This window comes from Bubalus kerabau, chromosome 12 (assembly GCF_029407905.1).
Source record: "Bubalus kerabau isolate K-KA32 ecotype Philippines breed swamp buffalo chromosome 12, PCC_UOA_SB_1v2, whole genome shotgun sequence".
In the NCBI taxonomy this organism is placed as follows: Eukaryota; Metazoa; Chordata; class Mammalia; order Artiodactyla; family Bovidae; genus Bubalus; species Bubalus kerabau.
Genome location: NC_073635.1, coordinates 52,788,853 through 52,812,554, shown reverse-complemented (window position 1 = coordinate 52,812,554; position 23,702 = coordinate 52,788,853). Strand labels below are relative to the sequence as shown.

The 23,702-nt window shown below is 36.9% G+C and overlaps 1 protein-coding gene across 11 annotated transcripts in view; it reads left to right on the top strand.

The window, feature by feature from the left end:
- MYCBP2 (MYC binding protein 2) overlaps positions 1-23,702 on the top strand; it is a 260,797-nt gene that overhangs the window by 112,798 nt on the left and 124,297 nt on the right. For all 11 annotated transcript variants that reach the window (XM_055542695.1, XM_055542698.1, XM_055542697.1 and 8 more), the window contains 10 exons: positions 1,874-1,991; positions 7,401-7,605; positions 8,235-8,388; positions 12,580-12,752; positions 13,675-13,800; positions 13,888-14,015; positions 15,687-15,778; positions 20,028-20,162; positions 21,476-21,559; positions 22,750-22,846. In XM_055542695.1, the coding sequence (XP_055398670.1) occupies positions 1,874-1,991; positions 7,401-7,605; positions 8,235-8,388; positions 12,580-12,752; positions 13,675-13,800; positions 13,888-14,015; positions 15,687-15,778; positions 20,028-20,162; positions 21,476-21,559; positions 22,750-22,846 (1,312 nt within the window). The remainder of the gene's footprint in view (positions 1-1,873; positions 1,992-7,400; positions 7,606-8,234; positions 8,389-12,579; positions 12,753-13,674; positions 13,801-13,887; positions 14,016-15,686; positions 15,779-20,027; positions 20,163-21,475; positions 21,560-22,749; positions 22,847-23,702) is intronic.

Below are 23,702 nucleotides of genomic sequence, written 5' to 3'. Positions count from 1 at the left end.
CTGCCTGCGTCCATACTTCCCCTTCGCTCCTTCTTCACATTACACTGAAAGGGGGCCTGCTCATGTCCCCACCCTGAGGCCTTTCTGCCTTTTCCACGGGGATCTGATTCTGTTTCTTGTCTCCTCTCTGAACCATATCCCCTGTCTTTACTCTCTCTTTCAGTTTATGCAAGTTCTTAAAAAGGACAGAGCTTCCCCTTCAGCTCTTTTTCCCTCTAGCTGTTGGTTGCCTTTCCTGCTGAGATTTTGAAGGGATTTTTTGTAGTCTCTGACCCCTCTGTGAGTGCCTCCTTTGCTGCATAGGATCTCGCCTGCCTCTACCAAAGACTTCCTTCTTGCAAAATTGAGTGGTCATTTGTCTCTGGCTCTGAGGTATTCAGCGTGTACAGTATTTCTCTTTTCTTGAAATGACTCTCTCCATAGCACATTTTCCCAGAGTTCATTCTTTGTTATGTCCTAGATTTCTGTGAGCTCTTCTTCCTTTGTTCCTACCTAAATTATAGAAGAAACTTGCAGTGAAAACTATCTCTTTTCTCTCCTTGTCTTCCTAGATCTTATTCTCTGTCTTAAGTGAATGTTGCTACCATCTACCTGTTACTTAAGCAGAAAATCTTCTTTGCACCACCAACCCCCGACCTCCATCAGCCATTTCCAGAGTCTAGTCAGTTCTGTTCCGTACAGAGCTGTCGAAACATTCCTTTTGATTCACACTCGTCCTAGTTCAGGTCTTCACTATAACTCATCCAGATTATCGCAACATTTTAACTAGGTTTCCAGCTGCTAGTCTTGCCTCTTCCCAATTCATTTTTCATTGCAGCCTGAATAACCATTTAAAAATATATTATATGTAAGTAAAAAAATTTTTAAGTGTTACAGCATCTCAAAAACAGAGCTCTCCTATTATGTGTGGACTTTTTCTACAGTGATGATTATTCTTATACATAATGATTATTGAAAGTGGTTAATAAAGGATAAATAAGGTGATATAAGGGTGATTACAAGAACAGATATGACAGACCCAAGGATGCCATCTGTCATAATAGTTACCATTTATTAATTACTAACTGTGTACCAATCACTGAGCCAAGCACTTGGCATATATGAGCTTCTTTTTTGTACATAGGAACCCTATGGGGTAAACACAGTTTAGTTTTATCTCCATGTAAAAGAAGAGAAAACTGAAATTCAAAAAGGATGAGTAACTTGTTGAGAGTCATGGTATGTTGCTGCTGCGTGGTGGAGCTGGGACCCACACCCAGGCAGTCTGCTTTAGGGTCTGAGCCTGCAGCCGCTGCTGTGGGGCCGCTCATGATATGGTGTTCTGACTCACGAGGTACTCTGTATGCTAAAATCTAAACTTAAAGTGCAGTGGAAAAAGGTACAAAAGAAGATGACAAGTTAATTGACGATTCAGTGGGAAAAGGGTAAAAAGGAAGACATAAAACTGTTTTGTGTGGTCCTTGGATTGTATTCCGGGTAAATCAGCGCATGATTTTTATTTTATTTAACAAATATTTGTAGAGCTCTCTGACTTACCATTCACTTTATAAGTTAACTTTTTTTTTCTTTTAAAACAAACGTAGGTATAGTCTTTCAGAAAAAATAATAATTCTTTGTCCATAGTTAGAGTAGTAGTAAATTCAGGAAATCTTTTTATGAATCTCCATCATGTCAGTGATTGTGTCTTTCTCGTCTTTGTATACCTAATATGAAGACTGGAGATAGGCGTAATATAGTACCGAAGTAAGTGTGTGATGAATATTCTTATTAGTGCCTTTTATCTCTTCTGTTTTTTTATTGCGTTGTTTATTGATCTTTATTTCAGTTGAGTCTTGAGAGAAATTGACTAAATGTTTTTTTTTTTTTAACCTAGGGGATGTCCCACTCTTGTTCAAGCATTGCCAGGCCCTAGCACACAAGTTACCGCAGGCAGTAACCACACGGCAGCGCTTTTAATGGATGGACAGGTCTTCACATTCGGAAGCTTTTCTGTAAGGAACTTTTTAAGCATTGATAATGTTGCATTGTACCATTGCCTTACAATTTGTCTACATTAGCTGTTCTTTCTGGTTTCGGTGAAATTCTTGTATGATTATTGCACGTGCATATTTCCTGTCTCCATATCCAACGTACACAAAACTGGAAAGAACTTTGCTTTGAAATTAGTTTCTTCTCCAGTGTAGCATTAGAATTTATTAAATTTAACAGCTATGTTAGATTTGGACATGTTTTATTCCAAATCAGAGTCTATTAAGCATTCATTAGAGCTTATTTCTGTCATTGAAACCTTCTTTCCCAACTAGCTTGTAAAGAATCATTTTTTTTCTTAACTTGTGGAATTATTTCTATTTTAGAACTTTTTAAAGGCCCAGTTTTCTTGTTAGATTTTTTTAGAATTATAGTTTACTTTTTCCTCTTCCTCTCAACTTCTGTCTGGCCTGTTTGTTTTGCTCTTTCTCTTTTTTCAAAACTAGAAAATAATCTGAGAATTTTGTATAGTTTGGGCATAGGAGAAATCAAGGAAAAGCTTAATAATACTGTGCTAAAAAACCTATACCATCTGTGATATTGGTAACTATTCAGAACTCTATAACCTAAGTCTCTGGAATGCAGTTTGCAACTCTTGATTTTTTTTTTTTAAATGTAAATCTGAACTTTAAAAATCTATTATTTGGAAGTGATTTTAAGCTTATAGAAAGATTGTCAAAAATAAGAGTAATGCATAAAATGCCCGTGTACTCTTGAATCAACTTCACCTGTTGGTAGCATTTTGATCTGTTTGCTTTACTGTTTGTATACTCATGCTCTCATTCTCTCTCGCACACTCTGTATGTGTGTGTGTGTAAAACTTTTTTTTTTCCTTGAGTCCTTTAAGAATAACTTGTATGCATCATGATCCTTTACTCTTAAATAGTTTTGTGTTTCGTCAGTTGATCTGGTAATTCCTTTTTGACACTTTTTTCCCCCCTCCAATCTAGGATCAGGCTTTGTATTTATTTCTTATGACTCTTTAGCCTCCTTTAGTCTGTTAACATTTTCACACCTTTTCTGTGTTTATTATGACATTGACATTTTTGAAGAATGTGGTACTTTTTTTTTTTTCCCCCAGGAAGACGTTCCTCATTTTTGTTTGTCTAGTATTTCCTCATGCTTAGATGCAGGTGGTGCATTCCAGACCAAAACAGCATGTGAGTGGTGCTGAGTCCTTCTCAGGGCATCACAGCCATCTGGGGGCACAGAAGGCCCGCCTGCCCCTCATTGGTGATGGAAATTTTGATCACCTACAGGATTTTGTTTGATATCACTACTGCATAGTTAGAATTTTTTCCCTTAAAACTAATAAGCAATTTTTGAATTGACACTGTTAAGTTTTAAGATACCTGCTTCCAAATTTCCCTCTAGATTTAGCATCTGTTGATTGTTCTTGCCTGAACCAGTTTTTACTATAGTGGTTGCAAAAATGATGATTTCTCCAACCACAGCACCTCCTCACATTCACCTGTCAGCCCTTTGGGTTTTAGTGTAAGCAGAAGTCCATTTAATATTTGTTTGTCATCTTATTATTAGTATCGACATGCGTATTTCTTTTTTATTCATTACTGTACTCAATTTATCATTTGAACGTTTAGATTGGCTCAGATTTCACCAGTGGGAGATCCTTCACGCCAGCTTCCGTGTTCTGATAACATGCCTCTTTTATTTATTTACTTTTTTTTAGTACTACCTTACTTCCTGGCGTAACAAGTTGTTCCAGGCTTATCTGTTTGAGTCCTAGAATCAGCTATTGCTCTGAAAACCGAGGTTGCTTTTAGCGGGGAGCACTACCGGACAGCAGCTGAGCACTAGGTGTGTTCACTGCATCGCCAGTGCTCATGTATGTGCATACAGACATACATACATGTGTGTGTTCTAGAAATCAGAAGTCCACACTGGTTCCTCCGGCCCATTCTCCTACGATTCTTTCTTACCTTGCCCCATTTCATATTTATGTCCCTTCTTCCTGGCTCCCAACAATATCAGTGTATTTATTTCTCATTTACTTAGTCCTAAAATATGTCTAAAATAGTTTTGTATTTGCTTTTCCCACACTACTATAAAAACAAACTCACTAAAAAGAGTTCAGGATTTGTCACTCTTGCTCCTACCCCACCCCTCTACCCCACCCCACCTTGTCCTACCCCAGGACTGAAGGTATACAGTCAAATACTGTGTTCCTGAGGTACTGTGTTCTTAAGTTACTGTGTTCATAAGTTACTTGGTTCTTTCTCCCCATACCCTTTCAGTGGGGTTGTTTTATTCTTCTGGAATAGAGTTGGGTTCGTTTGTTTTCCTTTTCTATTTCTCTCTTTATTTAATGTGGATGAAAGTAGGTAGAGCTAGTAGATTCTTTATGAAAAGTGACGACAGTCAAGGATCACCTTCCTTTCCTTGTTCCTGAAAACAGGACCTTTTACCTGGTCCCTTTTGTCTCACCCTATCCTGGGACGGGGTTCATCTCCTTAGAGTGAGTAAGATCTGATCTCAGGGAGGGGGAGAAGAGGGTGACCTTTAGGCATGGAGATAACTTAGCCTTGAACGATGAGTGAGGCTCCCCAGGAATGCCCAAGGTATGGCAGAAAAGAGATGGATGAAAGGAGTTGCTGAGTCAGACTCCTCTTCTCCCTCTTGTAACTGTCTTCCCAGCCTTTCTAGAGGTCATTGGTTTAATTGCTGACCTCTAGCGTGTCCTCCCAACTTGGAGCTCTCAGACTTCCATGGAGAGTGGTCTGTGATCCAGTGCACCATTTCAGTTTGCTTTTAAGTTTAAGGATCCCTCCTCACACATCCTTGGATGTAGTTTTAGTTTTTGAATGTGTAGAACTTAACATGTTTCCACAAGATAAGTTGTGAAAAAATGGTGTTCTCACCCTAGTGTATTCCCTCCCTCATCTCTGGTACCTTACTCCCCTTCACACCATGCTTGTTGGTTATGAAGATCATTGTTTTCCAGTTTCTCCTTCCTGTGTTTATTATTTTAAAGATTAATCAATAAGCATACACACTATCTGTATCTGCATTGACATAGATAAAAATATAGTATGTGTGTATATGTATATACACATATATATGTAATTATTTCTCCATTTTTATTTTTCAAAGTGTAGCATTTTATATATACTCTTCTGTACATTGTCTTTTCACTTTACTGTATCTTCTAGAAGTCATTCCTTCTCAGTTCATAGAGATCTTCATAATTCATATTTTACATCTGCATAGTATATTGTGTGTGTGTGTGTATATATATATACACATAGTAGTTTATTTAATCAATTTCTTATACTTAGACAGTTAAGTACTTTCTAATATTTTGCAACAACAGCAATGAATATTGTTAGAGGTGTATCTCTGAGATAAATTTTTTGAAGTAAGATTGTTGGGTTGAAGGCTAACACCTGGGTAGTTTTGTGAGATAGTTTCCCCTCTATTTTGCGTTCTTACCAGCAGTCTGTGAGAGTGCCTCTTTCTCCACGGCCTTGCCAGCAGAATGTGTTGTCTGTCATACCTTTTCATTTGTGTCAGCCTGATGGGTGAGAAATGGCCCTGCTTTGAAGGCTTTTTCCTGTGGCTGGTGCTCAGAACCCTCAAGTTCTTGCCATATGTAGCATTTTCACATCAAGGTTTGGGTTTTCCCCTTGAGGGAATTATTTTGTCAGCTCTTCTCTTCTGTTCTCCTTCTGAAGCCTTTTGTGCCTTGCACTCCCCGCTCAGCAGCCCCCCCCGGCCACCGCCCCGTCACCTGCCCCAGCACCTCCTCTTCAGCCCTGGCCCCCCAGGGCTTGTAGAGGCAGGTGGGTGAAGAAAACTTTGGTTTTTTCCTCTGGTTTCAGGTAACTTAAAAGTTGTGAGATCCACTGTTTCCTAATACTGCTGAAGGCTTGAATCACGTGTGGTTTTCTTTGCTCCGTGTTGGTTTTATGTTGTTTTGGAAGGAATGTGAATAGTAATACTTAGAATCAGACAGTCATTATTGTCCCCTAGCCCCAGAAGCCCTAGGCGTGAACCTCTGTGTGTTTAAATATGGCTTATCTATAACCATGTTTTGAATCCCATGGGGCTGTCCAGGCACCTGCCATATTTTTAGACTGCTTTTCTTCGAATTAGTTGGTTGACAGTAGGGGAATAGATATTTATGTCAGGAGTCAATGAAAAATATAATTTCTTTTCCTCCAGAAGTATAATAAATATCTCAATATGATGGACACGTTTCTTATGCTGCTGTTTTGTCAAAAAATAAGGATAGACTTTGAAAGAAGCTGAGCATAAACATTGAAATTTCTTGGCTTCTTCTCTGATCATGTGCTGCCTCTCTGATCATGAGCCTCTGTTCATTCTGCCCAGAGATTGAAGCTCTATTGCTTTTGCAGTTTGTGGCTCTGTTTTCTTGGTGTGGTATTGAAGGCATGGTAGGACTCTTTAGAAACCTCGTAGTTGGGAGAGAATTCAGCCACAGCATTTGCAGTGCTCCAGGCTCCCTGGGTCTTGGGCAGGGGTGGGGGGGGAGGGGTTTGCTGTGGTTTCTCATTCACATTACTTGTAGTGATCCCTGGCTGCTGTGGTGCAGCACTGTCTGCCACCCAGGGGGCACTGGAAAGGGTAATGCTAACAGAGAGAGAGTGTCAGAGAGAGCTTCTGAGTTGGGGGGTAGATGAATATTTACCAGTCCAACATTCGCGTTCATTTACAGCTACCAGCTTAGTATTGAGAAACTTCCTGTTACTCTTCCCTAACCTATGGACAGCCATACTTTTAAAGTGAGTCAACAGTTACTTAAGACAGCATAATGATTCTTCTCTTTATCTTGAAACATGAATGAAGTAACTTACTAACACATGATCATGTGTGGAAAGATGTAATTTCCTAATTGTATTCACAGTTGCAGTATTCATTATTTTTGATCTTTTACCTAAAAATGTTTTCTCTTGAGTTCAATACTAACGTTTTGTTGGACTGTCAACTTAAAATATCAAAGTGGCTTTTTAAATGAATGATTTGTATTACTACTTCTTAAATACATTGTATATTTATTATACTTTTCACTTAGATGTTAAAGACAGTACAGTATTTCAGGGAGATTCCTTACATGGAAAAATATTTCAACTTTATTATTAATTTTTTAATATATTTTTTGTGGTTTACTAATATTAAGGGGAGAATGCCTAAGAATAATAGAAATTACTTCTTTATCCAAGTTTGGTCCAAATTTCATGTGAATTTCATTTATTTAAAGAAAGAAACAGCCAGCAATTGATGAAGAATAATGTCTCATAGAGCTATTTTTGTCTAATGTTTCTTTAACTTTATGGAAAATTATAAATTATTTATTTAGTCATGTTGTTAATGTGATTTATTTAATCTTTTAGAAAGGACAACTGGGCAGACCAATTTTGGATGTGCCATATTGGAATGCAAAACCAGCTCCCATGCCTAACATTGGATCAAAATATGGAAGAAAAGCTACCTGGATAGGCGCAAGTGGGGACCAGACTTTCCTACGAATTGATGAAGCACTTATTAATTCTCATGTGCTTGCTACATCAGAAATTTTTGCCAGTAAACACATTATAGGTAATACCTCCCCCAAAACAAATCTCCCTTTGAAAGATCCCTGAAAGCAAATGGTTCATCTTTCCCTATTATGACATGTTGTCCTGTAGCTTTTTGTTTTCTTTCTGTTTGAAGAAGTTTAAAAGAAGCTTTTAAGTGTCTGTGTTTATATGTATGTATGCACTGAAAGAATGGAATTATTAGCAGACTAGTTTATAAACTAGAGAGTGTTGGGAATATGAGCCTAATTGTATGGTATAAAACCTGTATTAGAGGAAGTTTTCTGTATTGGTTCTTGATAAATAAATGATAGAATTTCGCTATGGAAGATTACATAAATCAGACTTTAAAGTTTCATTGAGACCAAGGTGTCAATTTATACTTGTGTCTATGATATCATGAATAATTATATAATAGGGTGGTCTAGTATGGAAATTAAGAGCTTGTGTTGTGGATTTAGACAGCCTGAGGTTTTAGTCCACATTCTGCTATTTAAAGGTTTTTAGTTACCTAACCCATAAGTCTTAGTTCAGTTTCTTCATCTATTAAATGGAGATAGTAATAATACTTACCTTACAGGAAATGCTTATAAGTTGGGGGAATATGAAAAGGTAGTGCATCTTTAAAATATGTAATTTTTTTCCCCCAAGGCTTGGTACCTGCTTCTATATCAGAGCCTCCTCCATTTAAGTGTCTTCTGATAAATAAAGTGGATGGGAGCTGTAAAACTTTTAATGACTCTGAACAAGAGGACCTGCAAGGATTTGGTGTGTGTCTTGATCCTGTGTATGATGTCATTTGGAGGTAAGCTTCTCCATTTTTAAAACAGAGTAGTAAGTATGTTTTGATCAACTTATACTTCCGTGGAATATGAAAGCCATGTACAGGCAGACTTTTCATCGATGAGAACTCTCTAGTTCAACTGTTAGCTACACTACTATGACAGCGCCTCTCCGGGACCTCTCCAGTATAGTGCAGCAGTTAAAAGCGTGCACTCTGAGCCAGACTGCCTAGGTTTATCCCACTTGCACACTTTGCTTTCTTTGTCACTGTGGAGAGGTTAGTTTGACTATGTGTACCTTACTTTTCTCATTTATAAAATGGGGATAATAATGGGACCTCATAGGTTATCATGAGAATTGAAGAACTTAGGACAGAGGCACATAGTAAGGTGCTATGGAAGACTTTGTCACTGTCATTATCATGAACAGTTTCATGTTCAAAAGTTCTCTTGTTCATTATTTTTAGTCTGTCAGCAGTCTTATCTGTATTATACAGAATTCACTCTATTTCTTAGTTCTGTAAATATCTAATTATTGCCAACTATGTAGATGAAATTATGCCAAAGACAGTACAGAATAAATAAAACCAATGAACCTTGCCCTTTAGGAATGTACATAACAAAATTCCCATATTGGTAGAGAAATATACCGGTTTATCAAACTCTGGGAATTTTAAAAATGTACAGATGGATACAGGTACACAAGCAATCCAATAAATTATATTGCATTTGTTTAAAATTTACTATGGTGCTTTATATACATTAGTCAAGGAAGGAGTTATCCCAGATTTCTAGCTTTGATGACTAATAAGGGAGTCATGCCTTTACCAGAGTGGCACATCACAGGACTGACTTTTTCTTCTCCCTTGAGTTGTTTATTCGGCCAGCCTTAGTTGGCAGGAGAAGACTTTCTCTGTCTTCTTTCTTCTGCCCATTCCGAGTTTCCTTTCTACCAGCCAGCCAGGTCTTAAAAGGCCGTGTTTTCTATCAGTTGTGAGTCATGATTCCAAGTGAAGGAGTTACAGTGCTCCCAGGTTGCTGACAAGCTTACTATCTCATTTGGGCAGTTTGTGAGGCAGCTTGGAGGCCAGAATTGAATTGAGTAGTGCTTTTAGATTCCCTAGCAGCAATATACAGGATGGATTAGTTAACAAGAGACTAGGGGTGAGTAGTCTTAAAGTGATTCTTGTGATGACATGAGATCCTGTGAGCCAGAATTAGAGTGATCACAGTGAAATAAATGGCAGGGATAGAGAAGCAAATGATGTAAAGATGAATTTTGTGTTCAATTATTTACTGATTAGAAGTCTGTACAAGAGACTTAGTTACCAAAGAGCGAGCTCTGGTTTGGACCTAGGTTTAAATTGATGTTTTATTTTCCATGATCCTTATAATATGTTTTAGTTTTAAACAAAGTAATTTGCATTAATAGAATAAAATGAAAGCTGGCAGTATGGAATTTGTTTCTGGATACATTTGATAGATTAGAAATGCATTCTCTAACTTAGAAATAATGGTAGGAGTAGATATTAACGATATAACTAGAGTCGTTTCCCTGGAGCCTTAACAGAACTGTGACGTGTGGTATGTGGTTAGGTGAACCTTGCCTTTTCCACATATGGTGGTAGCAGGGAGACAGGTGATCTCAGATGCCTGGCCAGGTCTCTGATCATTTACCCCCTTATTCCAAAACAGAGATTAAAACATGAAAGGCAGTCTCCTCTTATGTTTCAGTAAAACAGCTGGAAGTTGGAGAGTTCCTTTCATTATGCTGACTTCTGGCAGGTTTGTGTCCTTTGTGTTTTTCAGTAGGGTACTTACATTTTATTCCATCACCCATGCTGCAGATTCAGTATTAGCTTACTTTGACTTTCCTTCCTGTCCGAGCCTGCGTCTTTTTGTATTCTTAACAATAACTTCTCCTGAATAATTAGAAACGTCATGCCTGTAAAGAGCAGATGAATGTTAGTAGCAGTTTTACTTTTCATTTCAAAATTTACAGAACTGACACATGAATCTGTGTTGCTAGTTTTTTAAAAGACAAAGCAAATATACAAACAGTAAGAATGATGTGGTCCATCTCCATGTCTTTTTTTCTCCCCCATACCAAATCCCACTAACTTCCTCCGTGGGTCACAAAGTGTGGTTTATATTGTGTGATACCTTTCAAAATGCATGTCTTTTGTTTTTTTTATATATAAATAAGAACTGCAAGTAGCAGATTGATAGATTAAATTAAAAAGCAATAACCCAATAATATTAATGCTATTAATTATAGCAGCAGTTAATATTTTCATAGAATTTATTCTCTGCAAAGTATTATTTTTAAGTATGTGCTTAAAAATAATTCTTAATTGTGATAAAAAAACATAAAATGTACCCTCTTAATCATTTTTAAGTGTATAGTTCAGTAGTGTTAAATATAGTCACATTGTTGAACAGTAGATCTCTGGAACATTTTCACTTTGTAAAACTGAAACGTATGCAAAGAACACCTATTTCTCCCTCCCTCCCACTCCTGACAACCACCTTTCTACTCTGTTTCTGTGCCTTTGCCTTCTTCAGATATGTAAGTGAAATTGTACACTGATTCATTTTGTGACGAGTTTATTTCACTTAGGGTCATGTCATCAAGGTTCATCCACGTTGTAGCCTGTGACCGGATGGAGTTCTTTCTTTCTTTTTTAAAGCTGGATGGTAGTTCTTTGTATGTTTCTACCACATTTACTTTATCCCTTCACCCATCAAAGGATGTTTGGGTTGCTCCAACCTCTTGGCTATCGTGGATAATGCTGCTCTGAACATGAGCATACAGATATCTCGTCAGGATCCTGCTTTCAGTTCTTTTGGCTGTGTATCCAAAGTGGGACTGCTGGATTTAAGTGCTTATATATTTAGTAAGTTTGAATCATCAAATGCCATTGATTGAGAAGATCATCCTTTCTAAACTGCCCTGAAATGTCAACTGTATCTAACATGAATAAGGTTTTCTAGAGGATCAGTGTTTTCTGTGTAGACATCCCAGCTGTGAAAAATGAGGATTTGTTCTTCCAGAATTCCCGTGTACTTTTGTACCTGTGCTTTAGAAACTGTGTAAAAGATTATCCATAGCAGCATTTTTTTATAGTAGAAGACTGGATGGTTTTCATATTTTGCTATCAGTAATAAAATGGACAAATAGTTGTGATACAGTCACATGAGCTAATACCCTTACAACAGTGAGATTGAGTAAATTTGCAGCCACATCGCACTGTGTAAATACAAATTGTAAGAATATTCTTTGTTTGAAGGAAGCAAGCCACAAAAGACTACACAAAGCATGTATCGTGTTCATAGACAATTCAAAACACAAAACTTAAATAATATGCTATTTTGATACAAACATGAAAGCCATAAAGAAAAGCAAGAAGATGATAAACTTTTGAAATTCAAGATACTTGTTCCTTTTGAAAGGAGAAGGAAAGGAATTGAGTAGGGAGGATGGCAACAGGATACTTAATAGATAAATGATAATGTTCCTTTTACTAGTGTACATCATGTCCTTATTCTTTATGCTTTATTTTGAAAATATTTTGTTACTGTTCTTTTGCGTTAACTCAGTAGTTGATAAAACAGCTTTTCCAAAAAAAAGTTTAAAAAATAAAAGAAGTGGAGACTGCGTTTCGAGACATTTGTTATGGAAGAGATAAAAGGAATGAGATAGCGGCAGGATGTCATTGTGGGTTCTTCGTAGTTTTTATGATGCGTTACTGTTGATTAGTAAGATTCAGCATCTACATTCCGAAGAACAGCATTCCGTGTCCCTTGCCCACTTTTGGTTTTGGATTATTTCTTGTTGGGTTGCAGGAGTTCATCTCCATTATGGATACTGTTGTTTAGTCTCGTGTTTGTTTTGTGTATTTTCTTTTGACTTTACACTTTGTTTTATGGAGTTTTGCTGTACAAAAGTTTTATATTTCTAAGTACACATTAGACTTTAAAATATACTCTTGCTCTATTTTCATGCAATAATGTGGTACATATTGCTGTTTTGTTCAAATTTTTTATGGTAACATAAATCATTTTATATTTTTAGCTCAGATATGGAAAGTAATGAGCTACATTTTGTCCTGTTTAAGCTGGCTGTATTATTCTCTTTGTGTCATCAATTTTGCTTAATACGTTTTTAAAAAATGAAACTGTATGTTGAGGTGCTGTAATCTTTTCCTTGAAAGGTTTCGGCCAAGCACTAGAGAACTGTGGTGTTACAATGCGGTGGTTGCCGATGCCCGACTTCCTTCTGCAGCAGACATGCAGTCCCGATGTAGTATTCTGAGTCCTGAACTGGCCTTACCGACGGGCTCAAGGGCTCTCACCACCCGGTCTCATGCAGCTTTGCACATTCTAGGTAGGGTTGGTGTTTGATGATCAACTAATTTTCGTTAATATGTCCTGAAGATTTTTTTTTTAAGGAGTATTTAAATTTGTGTATCATTCTGTCATGTTTGTTAAATAATAATGTGCTAGGTGCAAAATAAGTTAAATCTTCTAACTTTAAAAGGTTTCTCCTACAGAAAAAAGTACATTAGACTTACACCAACACCATGAAAGATTTATATATCCCCAAATATAAAGCAGCCCTGAATATAATTTTCCTAACGGTAAATCTTTTAAAATAATGTTTTTTGCTTACTTTGACTACATAAACTTTAGTGAAGCAGGTTAAATATTCAAATATGTAATTAAAGTATTTAATTTTTATGCATTATTTTAAAATAAATTCTATAAAATATATATGAATTTTATAATTACCACTTCTGTTTCTTCTTACATAACAGTTTTCCACAGCACATTATGTTTACTTCTAATTAATTAATTTGAAATATAGCATTTTTACAACATCTGGTAACCATTGTAAACATGTCAAACTCGCATTGATTAAATTTATCTCAGGCTACTGTGTCTTCCTCAAATAGTTCCTTAAGAATCCATCTAAAGAATCATTGATAAGGAGAAAAAAAAATCAATCTGAAGTGATTCATAGAGTTTGATAAATGACTGTAAGGACTCAAATATTAAATAAGCTCTTGCAACTTTTCAGAGAGAGTTTTGTGCGAAACATTGTCATACAGCATATATTTAAATATGATAGTTATACAAGCAGAGGATAATTTGTATTGGTTTTAAGTACCTTCCATGAAATATTGAAGCTTGGTATAAATTTGTTGAGCACATTTAGAGTTTGCTGTTTTAATTTATCACCTCCAGCATCTCAAATACTAGGGGAAGTGTTCATTCAAGCAGTTGAATTTTTGTTTGTTTGATTTTAGGTTGTCTTGATACCTTGGCAACTATGCAGGATTTAAAAATGGGTGTTGCCAGCACAGAGGAGGAAACTCAAGCAGTGATGAAGGTTTATTCCAAAGAAGATTATAGTGTAGTAAACAGGTTTGAAAGTATGTACATTTATGTTGAGGAAATACTGTCTTATAAATGAATTATATGGATGTTTAAAATGTAAATTACCATTTACATCTTTTTAGGTCATGGAGGGGGCTGGGGCTACTCTGCTCACTCGGTGGAAGCTATACGTTTTAGTGCCGACACCGATATTTTACTTGGTGGTCTTGGTCTGTTTGGAGGTAGAGGAGAATATACTGCTAAAATTAAGGTAAGCAGTCCATTCACACTGTTGTTCTCTGTGTTTGCAGATAATCATTTTAACTTGATTTATTAATTTATAAAATGCCTCTCTAATAAAGGACCTGAGGAAACATTGCTACGATCAAATAGAGTGGTAATAAATCATTAACTCATGAAAAATTCAGAAGTCAAATTAAAAAGGAGTAAAATAAATAGAAAATGATTTTTCAATAATTTTAGGTTGAAAAGGCATTAACAGTCAATCTCAATCTTCTGTGTACCTTTCTCTGTGCCTACTTTCTTGTAGCCATTTTAATGACAAGATACAGGGGCATTTTGATGTGGCTTTAAAATTTTTTAGTATTTATATCACCAGATGCTGTGTAAACATACATCATCACCACAGACATATGGGGACCAGGGATGAAGTGAGTAAGGGGATGGATTCCATCTGGTAGAGAGTCAAAAAACAATCAGGAGTCATAAGTTTACTGCACTATGCATGTCAGAAAGGGCTACTTGTTATACTGAGTAAAGGATCTGCTCAGTCTTTGAAAATTCACTGATAGCTTGAATGTTCTGTTGTCACATTATCTGATTTTGCTCTTAAAGTGAAAGAGAAAACTGTCGTTTATGCCTTAACTTCAGTGAACCAGGCTTCATAAAAAATTTCTCAGTTAAATGCTACTGTAGTCTCAGTCTTTATCTTCCTTACCTCCGTCAACACAATTTAATCCGACTGAGCTTTTCTTTGATACAATTTCTTCACATGGCTCCCAGAACATGAGGCTTCGTTTTCCTCGGTCTCTTTGGCTGCTCTTCTTTGTCTCCTGCTGGTTACTCATCATCTTCCTGATCTGTAAATCAGAATAAAAGGGTTATCCCAGGGTTTTTTGTTTTGTTTTGTTTTTTAATTTTTATTTATTTATTTATGGCTGTTTCAGGTCTTAGTTGTGGCTCCCGGCGTCTTCATTGTGGCATGTAGGATCTTTCATTGTGGTATGAGGGCTTCTTTTTAGTTCTGGAGCCCATGGCAGGTGGGATCTTAGTTTCCTGACCAGGGATTGAACCCACATCTCCTACACTGGCAGGCACTGGCGGATGGATTCTTTACCACTGAGTAACCTGAGTGCTTTACCTTCTGTTATTGCTATTCGTCAGCTAATATTTTTCTAGCCTTTTTTTGGGGGCGGTGGGGGGTGGTGCTGTGGTATATAAGTGTTCTGCAAGTATCGTTTCTTTTAATTCTCACAGTTACAATGAAGTAGGCACTGCTAGTGTGTCCATCTCCCTTCTGTGGATGAAGAAGCTGGATCCAAGGATTTCATAGCTAGTTACATGTTAAGGCAAAATTCTACTACATTTGGAACCTCACTTAGAAATTAGAGTTCTCTCACCTCCTTCAGATGTTTATATCTGGTAAAGAACATTTTTGGAGCATTTAATATAAGTAGGTGAATATATAAAGCAAGGAAAACTGAGGTTAATATAGACCATAAGACATTGTGTAAGTTTCTTAATTTAGATATATAGGTTTGTTTATTTCACTAAATAAGATTTTTTTTAAAGCAGGTACTCTTTTACATTTTGTAATGTCCAGTGTATATTAGAGACACAAAATTATAAGCACATTATTCAGCAGATTTACATGATTGAGTGAGCACAATATGATCACAATATGCTTTTATCCTTTCCCCAGCTGTTTGAGTTAGGTCCTGATGGAGGAGATCATGAAACTGATGGAGACCTTCTTGCAGAGACGGATGTCTTGGCTTATGACTGTGCTGCTAGGTAAAGATTTCTTCAGTATTCACTGTAATCATTGCATACTTGATATGGCAAGTTTATTGTAAATGAATAACATGATTTAAAAAGGAAGTTTTAAGTAATCTGTGATCAGGTGCTTGAGAAACTAAATTACGTACTAGGTGATAAGTGTTGCTTTTAACAATAGTACATTAAAACTATAGTGTCCTTCATATTTGTATTTCACAAGATAAATTGTTTCTACACTGAAGGTGGAAATATACATATATTTTGCACACATATTTTCATGCATCACTTAGAGAACATCTGATATGCTACTCTAGTGATGCAGTACAATTATTTACTACCAGCAGCATTATGTCTGCTATGCCCAGTGGTCACAGTGGGCCGTACTTTAGATCACCTGTGTACTCTGATACCTTGACACTGTGCCTGTAGTGTTTGCTTGGTTATAGCACCACTGGAGAGGTGGCCGGCTTTACTGAAACCTCAGGAGCAGCCAGAATCAGGATGCTTGCTTTTAAAGTTCTCCTTAAATAAAAGAGGCAGATTTTATCAGTGTTTCTGTGTAATCCTAAGAATTACCTCAGCACTGTGCTATGATAAATCAGGGAAGACGATGATATGAAAAAGAAATGAACTGAACTTAATGGTAACAGTAACACACGGTCCTTCACCAGTCACTATGTTAAGAAAACCTCCTATGGCATTCATAAGCTTTTTGCTAATGAAAATGTATCTTTTCTGAAACTGGTGATAAGGCATTGAGTTTGCTTTCAATAGATAATACTTTGTGAACAAAATAGTAAACCTAAAGAAAATTCTGACTGTTTCTTCACTTTAGGCATTAACCAATATCGGGAGATATTTTTCCAGTAACTTTTATGTTATCCATGAATGAAAATTAGGGAAATTTCAGGAAGATTAATTATTAAGTAATTTTTAGTAAAGCCTTAAGATACCATTGTCATCATATTTTGAACAGATGATTATGAGTCAAAAATGCAGTATGTGGTTTTATACAGACAGAAAATCGTCTACATTTTCTTCATTTGCCTACTAATTCCTATGGCTAGCATTAAAGAACTTCCATAATCTTTAATGGCCTCTTTTAACTTTCTCGTTATTACTCTTCTTTGTCTTAATGCTCTAATCCTACTAGACACTTTGCCAGTTTCATATCCTGTTTCATACTTTCAGACCTCTGAGAACTGTTCATGACAGTCTTCCCCTTCCTCAGTATCCTCTGTTCTCTATATCCCCAGCTGCAATCAATGCACAGTCCTTCCACTAGGACTTTTCAACTTGGGTATATATCAGATTCTCTTATTTATGTATTTTTTTTTTCTTTCCTCCTAATTTAGTGAACTTTTTGTGTAGTTACTATGTGACAGGCTCAGTTCCAAACTCTTTATCTCAACTCAGTTCTCAGAGCAGTCCTATGACCTGGATATTACTGTTATCCCTATTTTCAAATAAGGAAATATATGAATCATTGAATCACAGAGAGGGTTTGGTAACTTGCACAAGATCACCCAGGTAGTGAGTTACAAAGCCAGGCCATGAACTCAGGCCATCTGATTCCAGAGCCCACAGAACACTTTATTTGAATAAATCTACTTTAAAATTCAGTCTTCCTGAAAAAACTATCCATTTTTTTGGTAACAGTTAAAAGTCATCAAAAAGGCAAAATGGTTGTCTGAGGAGGCCTTACAAATAGCTGAGAAAAGAAGAGAAGCAAAAGGCAAAGGGAAAAAGGAAAGATATACCTATTGAATGCAAAGTTCCAAAGAATAGCAAGAAAAGATAAGAAAACCTTCCTCAGTGGTTAGTGCAAAGAAATAGAGGAAAACGATAGATTGGGAATGACTAGAGATCTCTTCAAGAAAATTAGAGATACCAAGGGAACATTTCATGCAAAGACAGGCCCAATAAAGGACAGAGGCAGACCTAACTAAGCAGAAGATATTAAGAAGAGGTGGGAAGAATACACAGAACTATGCAATAAAGATCTTCATGACCCGGATAACCATGATGGTGTGATCACCCACCTAGAGCCAGACATCCTGGAATGCAAAGTGAAGTGGGCCTTAGGAATCATCACTATGAACAAAGCTAGTGGATGTGATGGAATTCCAGTTGAGCTTTTCAAATCCTAAAAGATGATGTTGTGAAAGTGCTGCACTCAATATGCCAGAAAATTTGGGAAATGTGGCAATGGCCACAGGACAGGAAAAGGTCAGTTTTCATTCCATTCCCAAAGAAAGGCAATGCCAAAGAATGTTCAAACCAGCACACAATTGCACTCATCTCACACCCTAGCAAAGTAATGCTCAACATTCTCCAAACCAGGCTTCAACAGTACCTGAACTGAGAACTTCCAGATGATTAAGCTGGTTTTAGAAAAGGCAGAGGAACCAGAGATCAAATTGCCACTTCCGTTGGATCATAGAAAAAGCAAGAGAATTTCAGAAAAACGTCTACTTTATTGACTATGCCAAAGCCTTTGACTGTGTGGATCACAACAAACTGTGGAAAATTTTTCAAGAGTTCGGAATACGAGAAATCTGAGTAATCTGTATGCAGGTCAAGAAGCAACAGTTAGAAATGGACGTGAAACAACAGACTGGTTCCAGAGTAGGAAAGGAGTATGTCAAGGCTGTGTATTGTCGCCCTGCTTATTTCACTTATATGCAGAGTGCATCATGTGCAATGCTGGGCTGGAGAAAGGTCAAGCCAGAATCAAGATTGCCAGGAGAAATAACAATAACCTCAGATACGCAGATGAAACCACCCTTATGGCAGAAAGTGAAGGAGAACTAAAGAGCCTCTTGATGAAAGCAAAAGAGAAGAGTGGAAAAGTTGGCTTAAAACTCAACATTCAGAAAACTAAGATCATGGCACCGGTCCCATCATTTCATGACAAATAGATGGAGAAACAATGGCTGACTTTATTTTTCTGGGCTCCAAAATCACTGCAGATGGTTGCAGCCATGAAATTAAAAGATGCTTGCTCCTTGGAAGAAAAGCTCTGACCAACCTAGACAACATATTAAAAAGCAGAGACATTACTTTGTGACAAAGGTTCATCTAGTCAAAGATATGGTATTTCCAGCAGGCATGTATGAATGTGAAAGTTGGACTATAAAGAAAGCTGAGCGCCAAAGAATTGATGCTTTTGAACTGTGGTGTTGCAGAAGACTCTTGAGAGTCCCTTGGACTGCAAGGAGATCCAACCAGTCCATCCTAAAGGTAATCAGTCCTGAATATTCATTGGAAGGACTGATGCTAAAGTTGAAAACTCCAATACTTAGGCCACCTGATGCGAAGAAGTGACTCATTTGAAAAGACCCTGATGCTGGGAAAAATTGAAGGCAGGAGGAGAAGGGGACAACAGAGGATGAGATGGTTGGATGGCATCACTGACTTGATGGAGATGAGTTTGAGCAATCTCCAGAAGTTGGTTATGGACAAGGAGGCCTGGTGTGCAGTAGTCCATGGGGTCGCAGAGTTGGACACGACTGAGTGACTGAAATGTATAAGTCGTCTTACTTTAGTATGAAAGTTTTCTATTTTTTAAGCAAGTTTTAGAATTCACAATGAAGGGGACAAAAATGTCTTGACCATAACACAAGTAACTGTTATTTGTGTATTTCAGTTGGAGGATAATCGCTTTATAACGTTGTTAGTTTCTGTCATACAACAATGTGAAACAGCCATAATTATATGTATATATCTCCCCTCCCTCTTGAGTCTCTCTCTTGCCTGCCACTGCTCCCTTCTGAGTTGTCACAGAGCCCCAGGCTGGGCTCCCTGTGTTATATAGCAGCTTCCCAGTAACTATCTATTTTGCACATGATAGTGTGTGTGTGTTTGTGTGTGTGTGCATGCGCACGCGTGCTACTTTCTCAATTCGTCCTACCCTCTCCTTCCCCCACTGTTTCCACAAGTTTGTTCTCTATATCTGGGTCTCCATTCCTTCTCTGCAAATAGGTTCATCAGTACTGTTTTTCTTGATCCCGTATTATATTTGTTTTTTCTCTTTCTGACTTCACTCTATATAGCAGTCTCTAAGTTCATCCACCTAACTCCAACTGACTCAAACTTGTTCCACTGCCCAGACTTTTTTAAATAGAGGGATTTTAATGTCGTTTGACAAGAATCTTATAATACAACGTATTTTATGTTTTGCTTATAAAAAGGATTTAAAAAAGTAAACGTATGTACCAAAGAAGTGCAGAGGCCTTTTCTTTGACACTCTGATTTTCCTTAGGGAAAAATATGCAATGATGTTTGATGAACCAGTCCTCCTGCAGGCAGGCTGGTGGTATGTAGCCTGGGCACGAGTGTCAGGACCCAGCAGTGACTGTGGATCTCACGGACAGGCCTCTATTACCACGGATGATGGGTAAGCAGAATGTTCCAGCATTACTTAAGCAGCTCTCATTTTTGTTAGTTGAATGCTGATTTGAAAGCTCAGAGGTCTTTTAGTAGGATAAAAAAATCATTGTAGGTCTAGAACATAATATGACCTGCTAAAAATTAAATTCGTGTAATCTCATGCTAAATAAAGTAAGACAAAATGAGAAGATATTCTGATATTCTTTGCTCTTGTCACTTGAATTTGTTATGTGTTTCTGGATGTTACAATGTTTAAAACCTTATTATACCAAAATTAGAAGTTACACAGAGGAAAATGACAAGAATAGTTAGGTGTCTGGAAACTAGAACAAAGAAATATAGACTTGCTATAAAATTTGATCATGCTTATGAAAATACTTTACAAATTGCAAAGCTTTCATGATACGAGATTATATAGTTTCAATAAAGTTTAAGGGGAAACTTACTGTTTAAATTTCAAATATAGAGCTCTTCCCAGTTTATAAAATGCTTTCACACATAATATCTCATTTGATGCTCTCAACAACTTTGTGAAGGGGTTATTAGCCCTGTTTTTAGAGTTGGGAATAAAGTGACAAAAGGTGAAACAATTTTGCATCAAATTGTACAGCTGCTTTGTGGCAGAGCTAGATCTCAACCTGGGGTCTCTTGACTCCAAATCTAGCCTGTTCTATACTCTGATTCAGGTGAAGGAGCTATCATTTATAAGAGAAGTTCAGTTTTTATCATTCTTGAGCATAAGCTGTTTGAATTGGATATATTTCATATAGTTTCATTCAACTCATAACAGAACTGACCAAAAAAAGAGCAGACTAACTTATGAGGTGAATTCTGTGTTCCTGAATGTACAAAGTAGAATGTTGTAGAGAAATTAAGTCTGTTGTTGTAACGTATCCTTTTCAGATTGTATGGTAAAACTAAAGACATTCCTTTTTGATCCTGTACTATTTTATTCCATATACAGTTGATTCAACCTGGAAATATCATAGCATTTTAAGCTAAAGTTTATATCATATCTAGTTTAATAGATTTTAAACTGTTTGTTGAAGTATCGATATTTTGGTAAAAACGTTCCGTTCTGGTTGATGTTGAGCTTTAACAGGCGGGATCGGGCAGTAGCTCCCAGACAGGTTCAGTTCTTTCATTTAGCCCATTAAGCTATTTGGAGCTAGAACTGAAATCACAACAGTGTCTTCCCCTGAAGAATGAATTTCTCTTCAGTTACATAAAGTAACATGATTGTTAACGTTTTTTAGTTTCTTTCATGAATCTTAAATCATGTTGTTTTTGGTTACATTGTTATTTTTTTTCTCTTCATAGGGTTGTTTTCCAGTTTAAAAGTTCAAAGAAATCAAATAATGGCACAGATGTTAATGCTGGTCAGATACCTCAATTATTATACAGGTATTTAGCATATTTATAGTTAATTAACATGATTTATTCTTCTAATATAATGCACTAGGATTACTATAAAATATGTGACATAATAAGGGAGAAATTACTTGAAGCATTCAGCACTTTGTAATATACCATTAGAAACAGAACAAAAACATCTAAGTTTTGTATATCTTTAAACATTTTTTTACCTGAAGGCTAATTTTAGTAAAATGTCACTAGTGATTCACATTATCTATATTATGCCTATAATATTTTAATGACTTATTTTTTTAATCTATTGATTTTCTCACCAATTTCAGAATGTTTTAAACTGATGAAATTTATCTTAGAGAAATGAAATCTGAGTATTAGTGACTTTTCTATGTAGGCCTAGTTGGATTTATTCTACAGTTTTATGTTTCTTGTTCATCTTGTGATAGAATGAATTGGAAAATCCCTTACTGAAAAGTTTTTGAAAAACTTGCTGAAAAGTTTTTGCTTTTAATTAAAATACCAAACAACTTGCTCATATGATGAACTATTATATTTTAATATTATTTAAGAATTTTAATTACTTTATGGGAATTGAGACATGTGTGGGAGCATGGCCTACGTGTGTATCCATCTATTTCTAGGAGGTTACTGTAATAATTTTTAGATGAAAGAATTTAAATAGATATAAACCATTATTAAACAATGACATTCTTATTTTAAGTAGTAAATATCAAAGGAGATAGCTTTAACAGTGATTCTCTCTTCCATATCTTTTCTAGTAATCTCTTTAAGAACCTAGATGGTATAACCTCACTTTTTCCAAGAGGAGATTTTTATTTGCTATTTTGCAATCTCTTATAGTCAGTATTTGCCATGGGTAGCATTTTGAACATTACTAGTTGCTTGGTCTACTCCTGGGTACAGTTACTAGCATTTAGTAGTAACATTACTAGAAAACATAAGGTACGTTTGCTGTCTAGTAGGAGAAGAGAGTTTCTACTACCCAGCCTTACAAAGGTGACATTGAGAAGATGAACTGCTTTGCTTATGTGCTAAAAATTTTGCTTAGCATGGAAAATGTTTATAAAAAACCCCATATTGGGATTTTTGCCTAACAAAATACTTAAATGTTTAATTTACTTTGCTATTGCAAAAATGTATATTTGAGAAGAAAATGTCATTGGACTTTCCAACATAAGTGTATGTGTGTCTGCTGCTTTCAGACTTCCAACTAGTGACGGCAGTGCTTCAAAGGGCAAACAGCAAACCAGTGAGCCTGTACATATTTTAAAGAGATCTTTTGCAAGAACTGTCTCAGTGGTAAGCCATTTTTAAAAACTTCAGCTTTTCTCTCCGGTGTTCAGTTTCGTTTTGACGGTTAGCACACTTGATCTCAGCATAGTTTTGTAACTGAGATTTGTTTGTTCTAGTTTTGACATCCTAGGCCAAAGAATCCCCACTCCAGTACTCTTGCCTGGAAAATCCCATGGACGGAGGAGCCTGGTAGGCTGCAGTCCATGGGGTCACCAAGAGTCGGATATGACTGAGCGACTTCACTTTGACTTTTCACTTTCATGCCCTGGAGAAGGAAATGGCAACCCACTCCAGTGTTCTTGCCTGGAGAATCCCAGGGACGGGGGAGCCTGGTGGGCTGCCGTCTTTGGGCTCGCACAAAGTCGGACACGACTGAAGGGACTTAGCAGCAGCAGCAGCAGCAGCAGGCCAAAGAATATGCACTTAAAATAACGTGAAAATAGAGGTGTTCTCCGTGTGTGTGTGTATCTTATATACACACTACATCTTTATTCCTTCATCTGTCAACGGACATTTAGGCTGCTTCCATGTCTTGGTTGTTGTAAATAGTGCTGTTATGAACATTGGAATGCGTGTATCTTTTCAAATTAATGGTTTTCTCTGGATATATGCATAGGAGTGAGATTGGTGATGAAAAGTTTCATCAAATATACTACAGACAAGCTTCCCTAGTGGCTCAGATGGTAAAGAATCGCCTGCTGTGTGGGAGACCAAGGTTTGATCCCAAGGTCAGGAAGATCCCCTGGAGAAAGGAATGGCTGCCCACTCCAGTATTCTTGCCTGGAGAATTCCAAGGATAGAGGAACCTAGCCGGCTACAGTTTATGGGGTCACACAGAATCAAACATGACTGAGCAACTAAC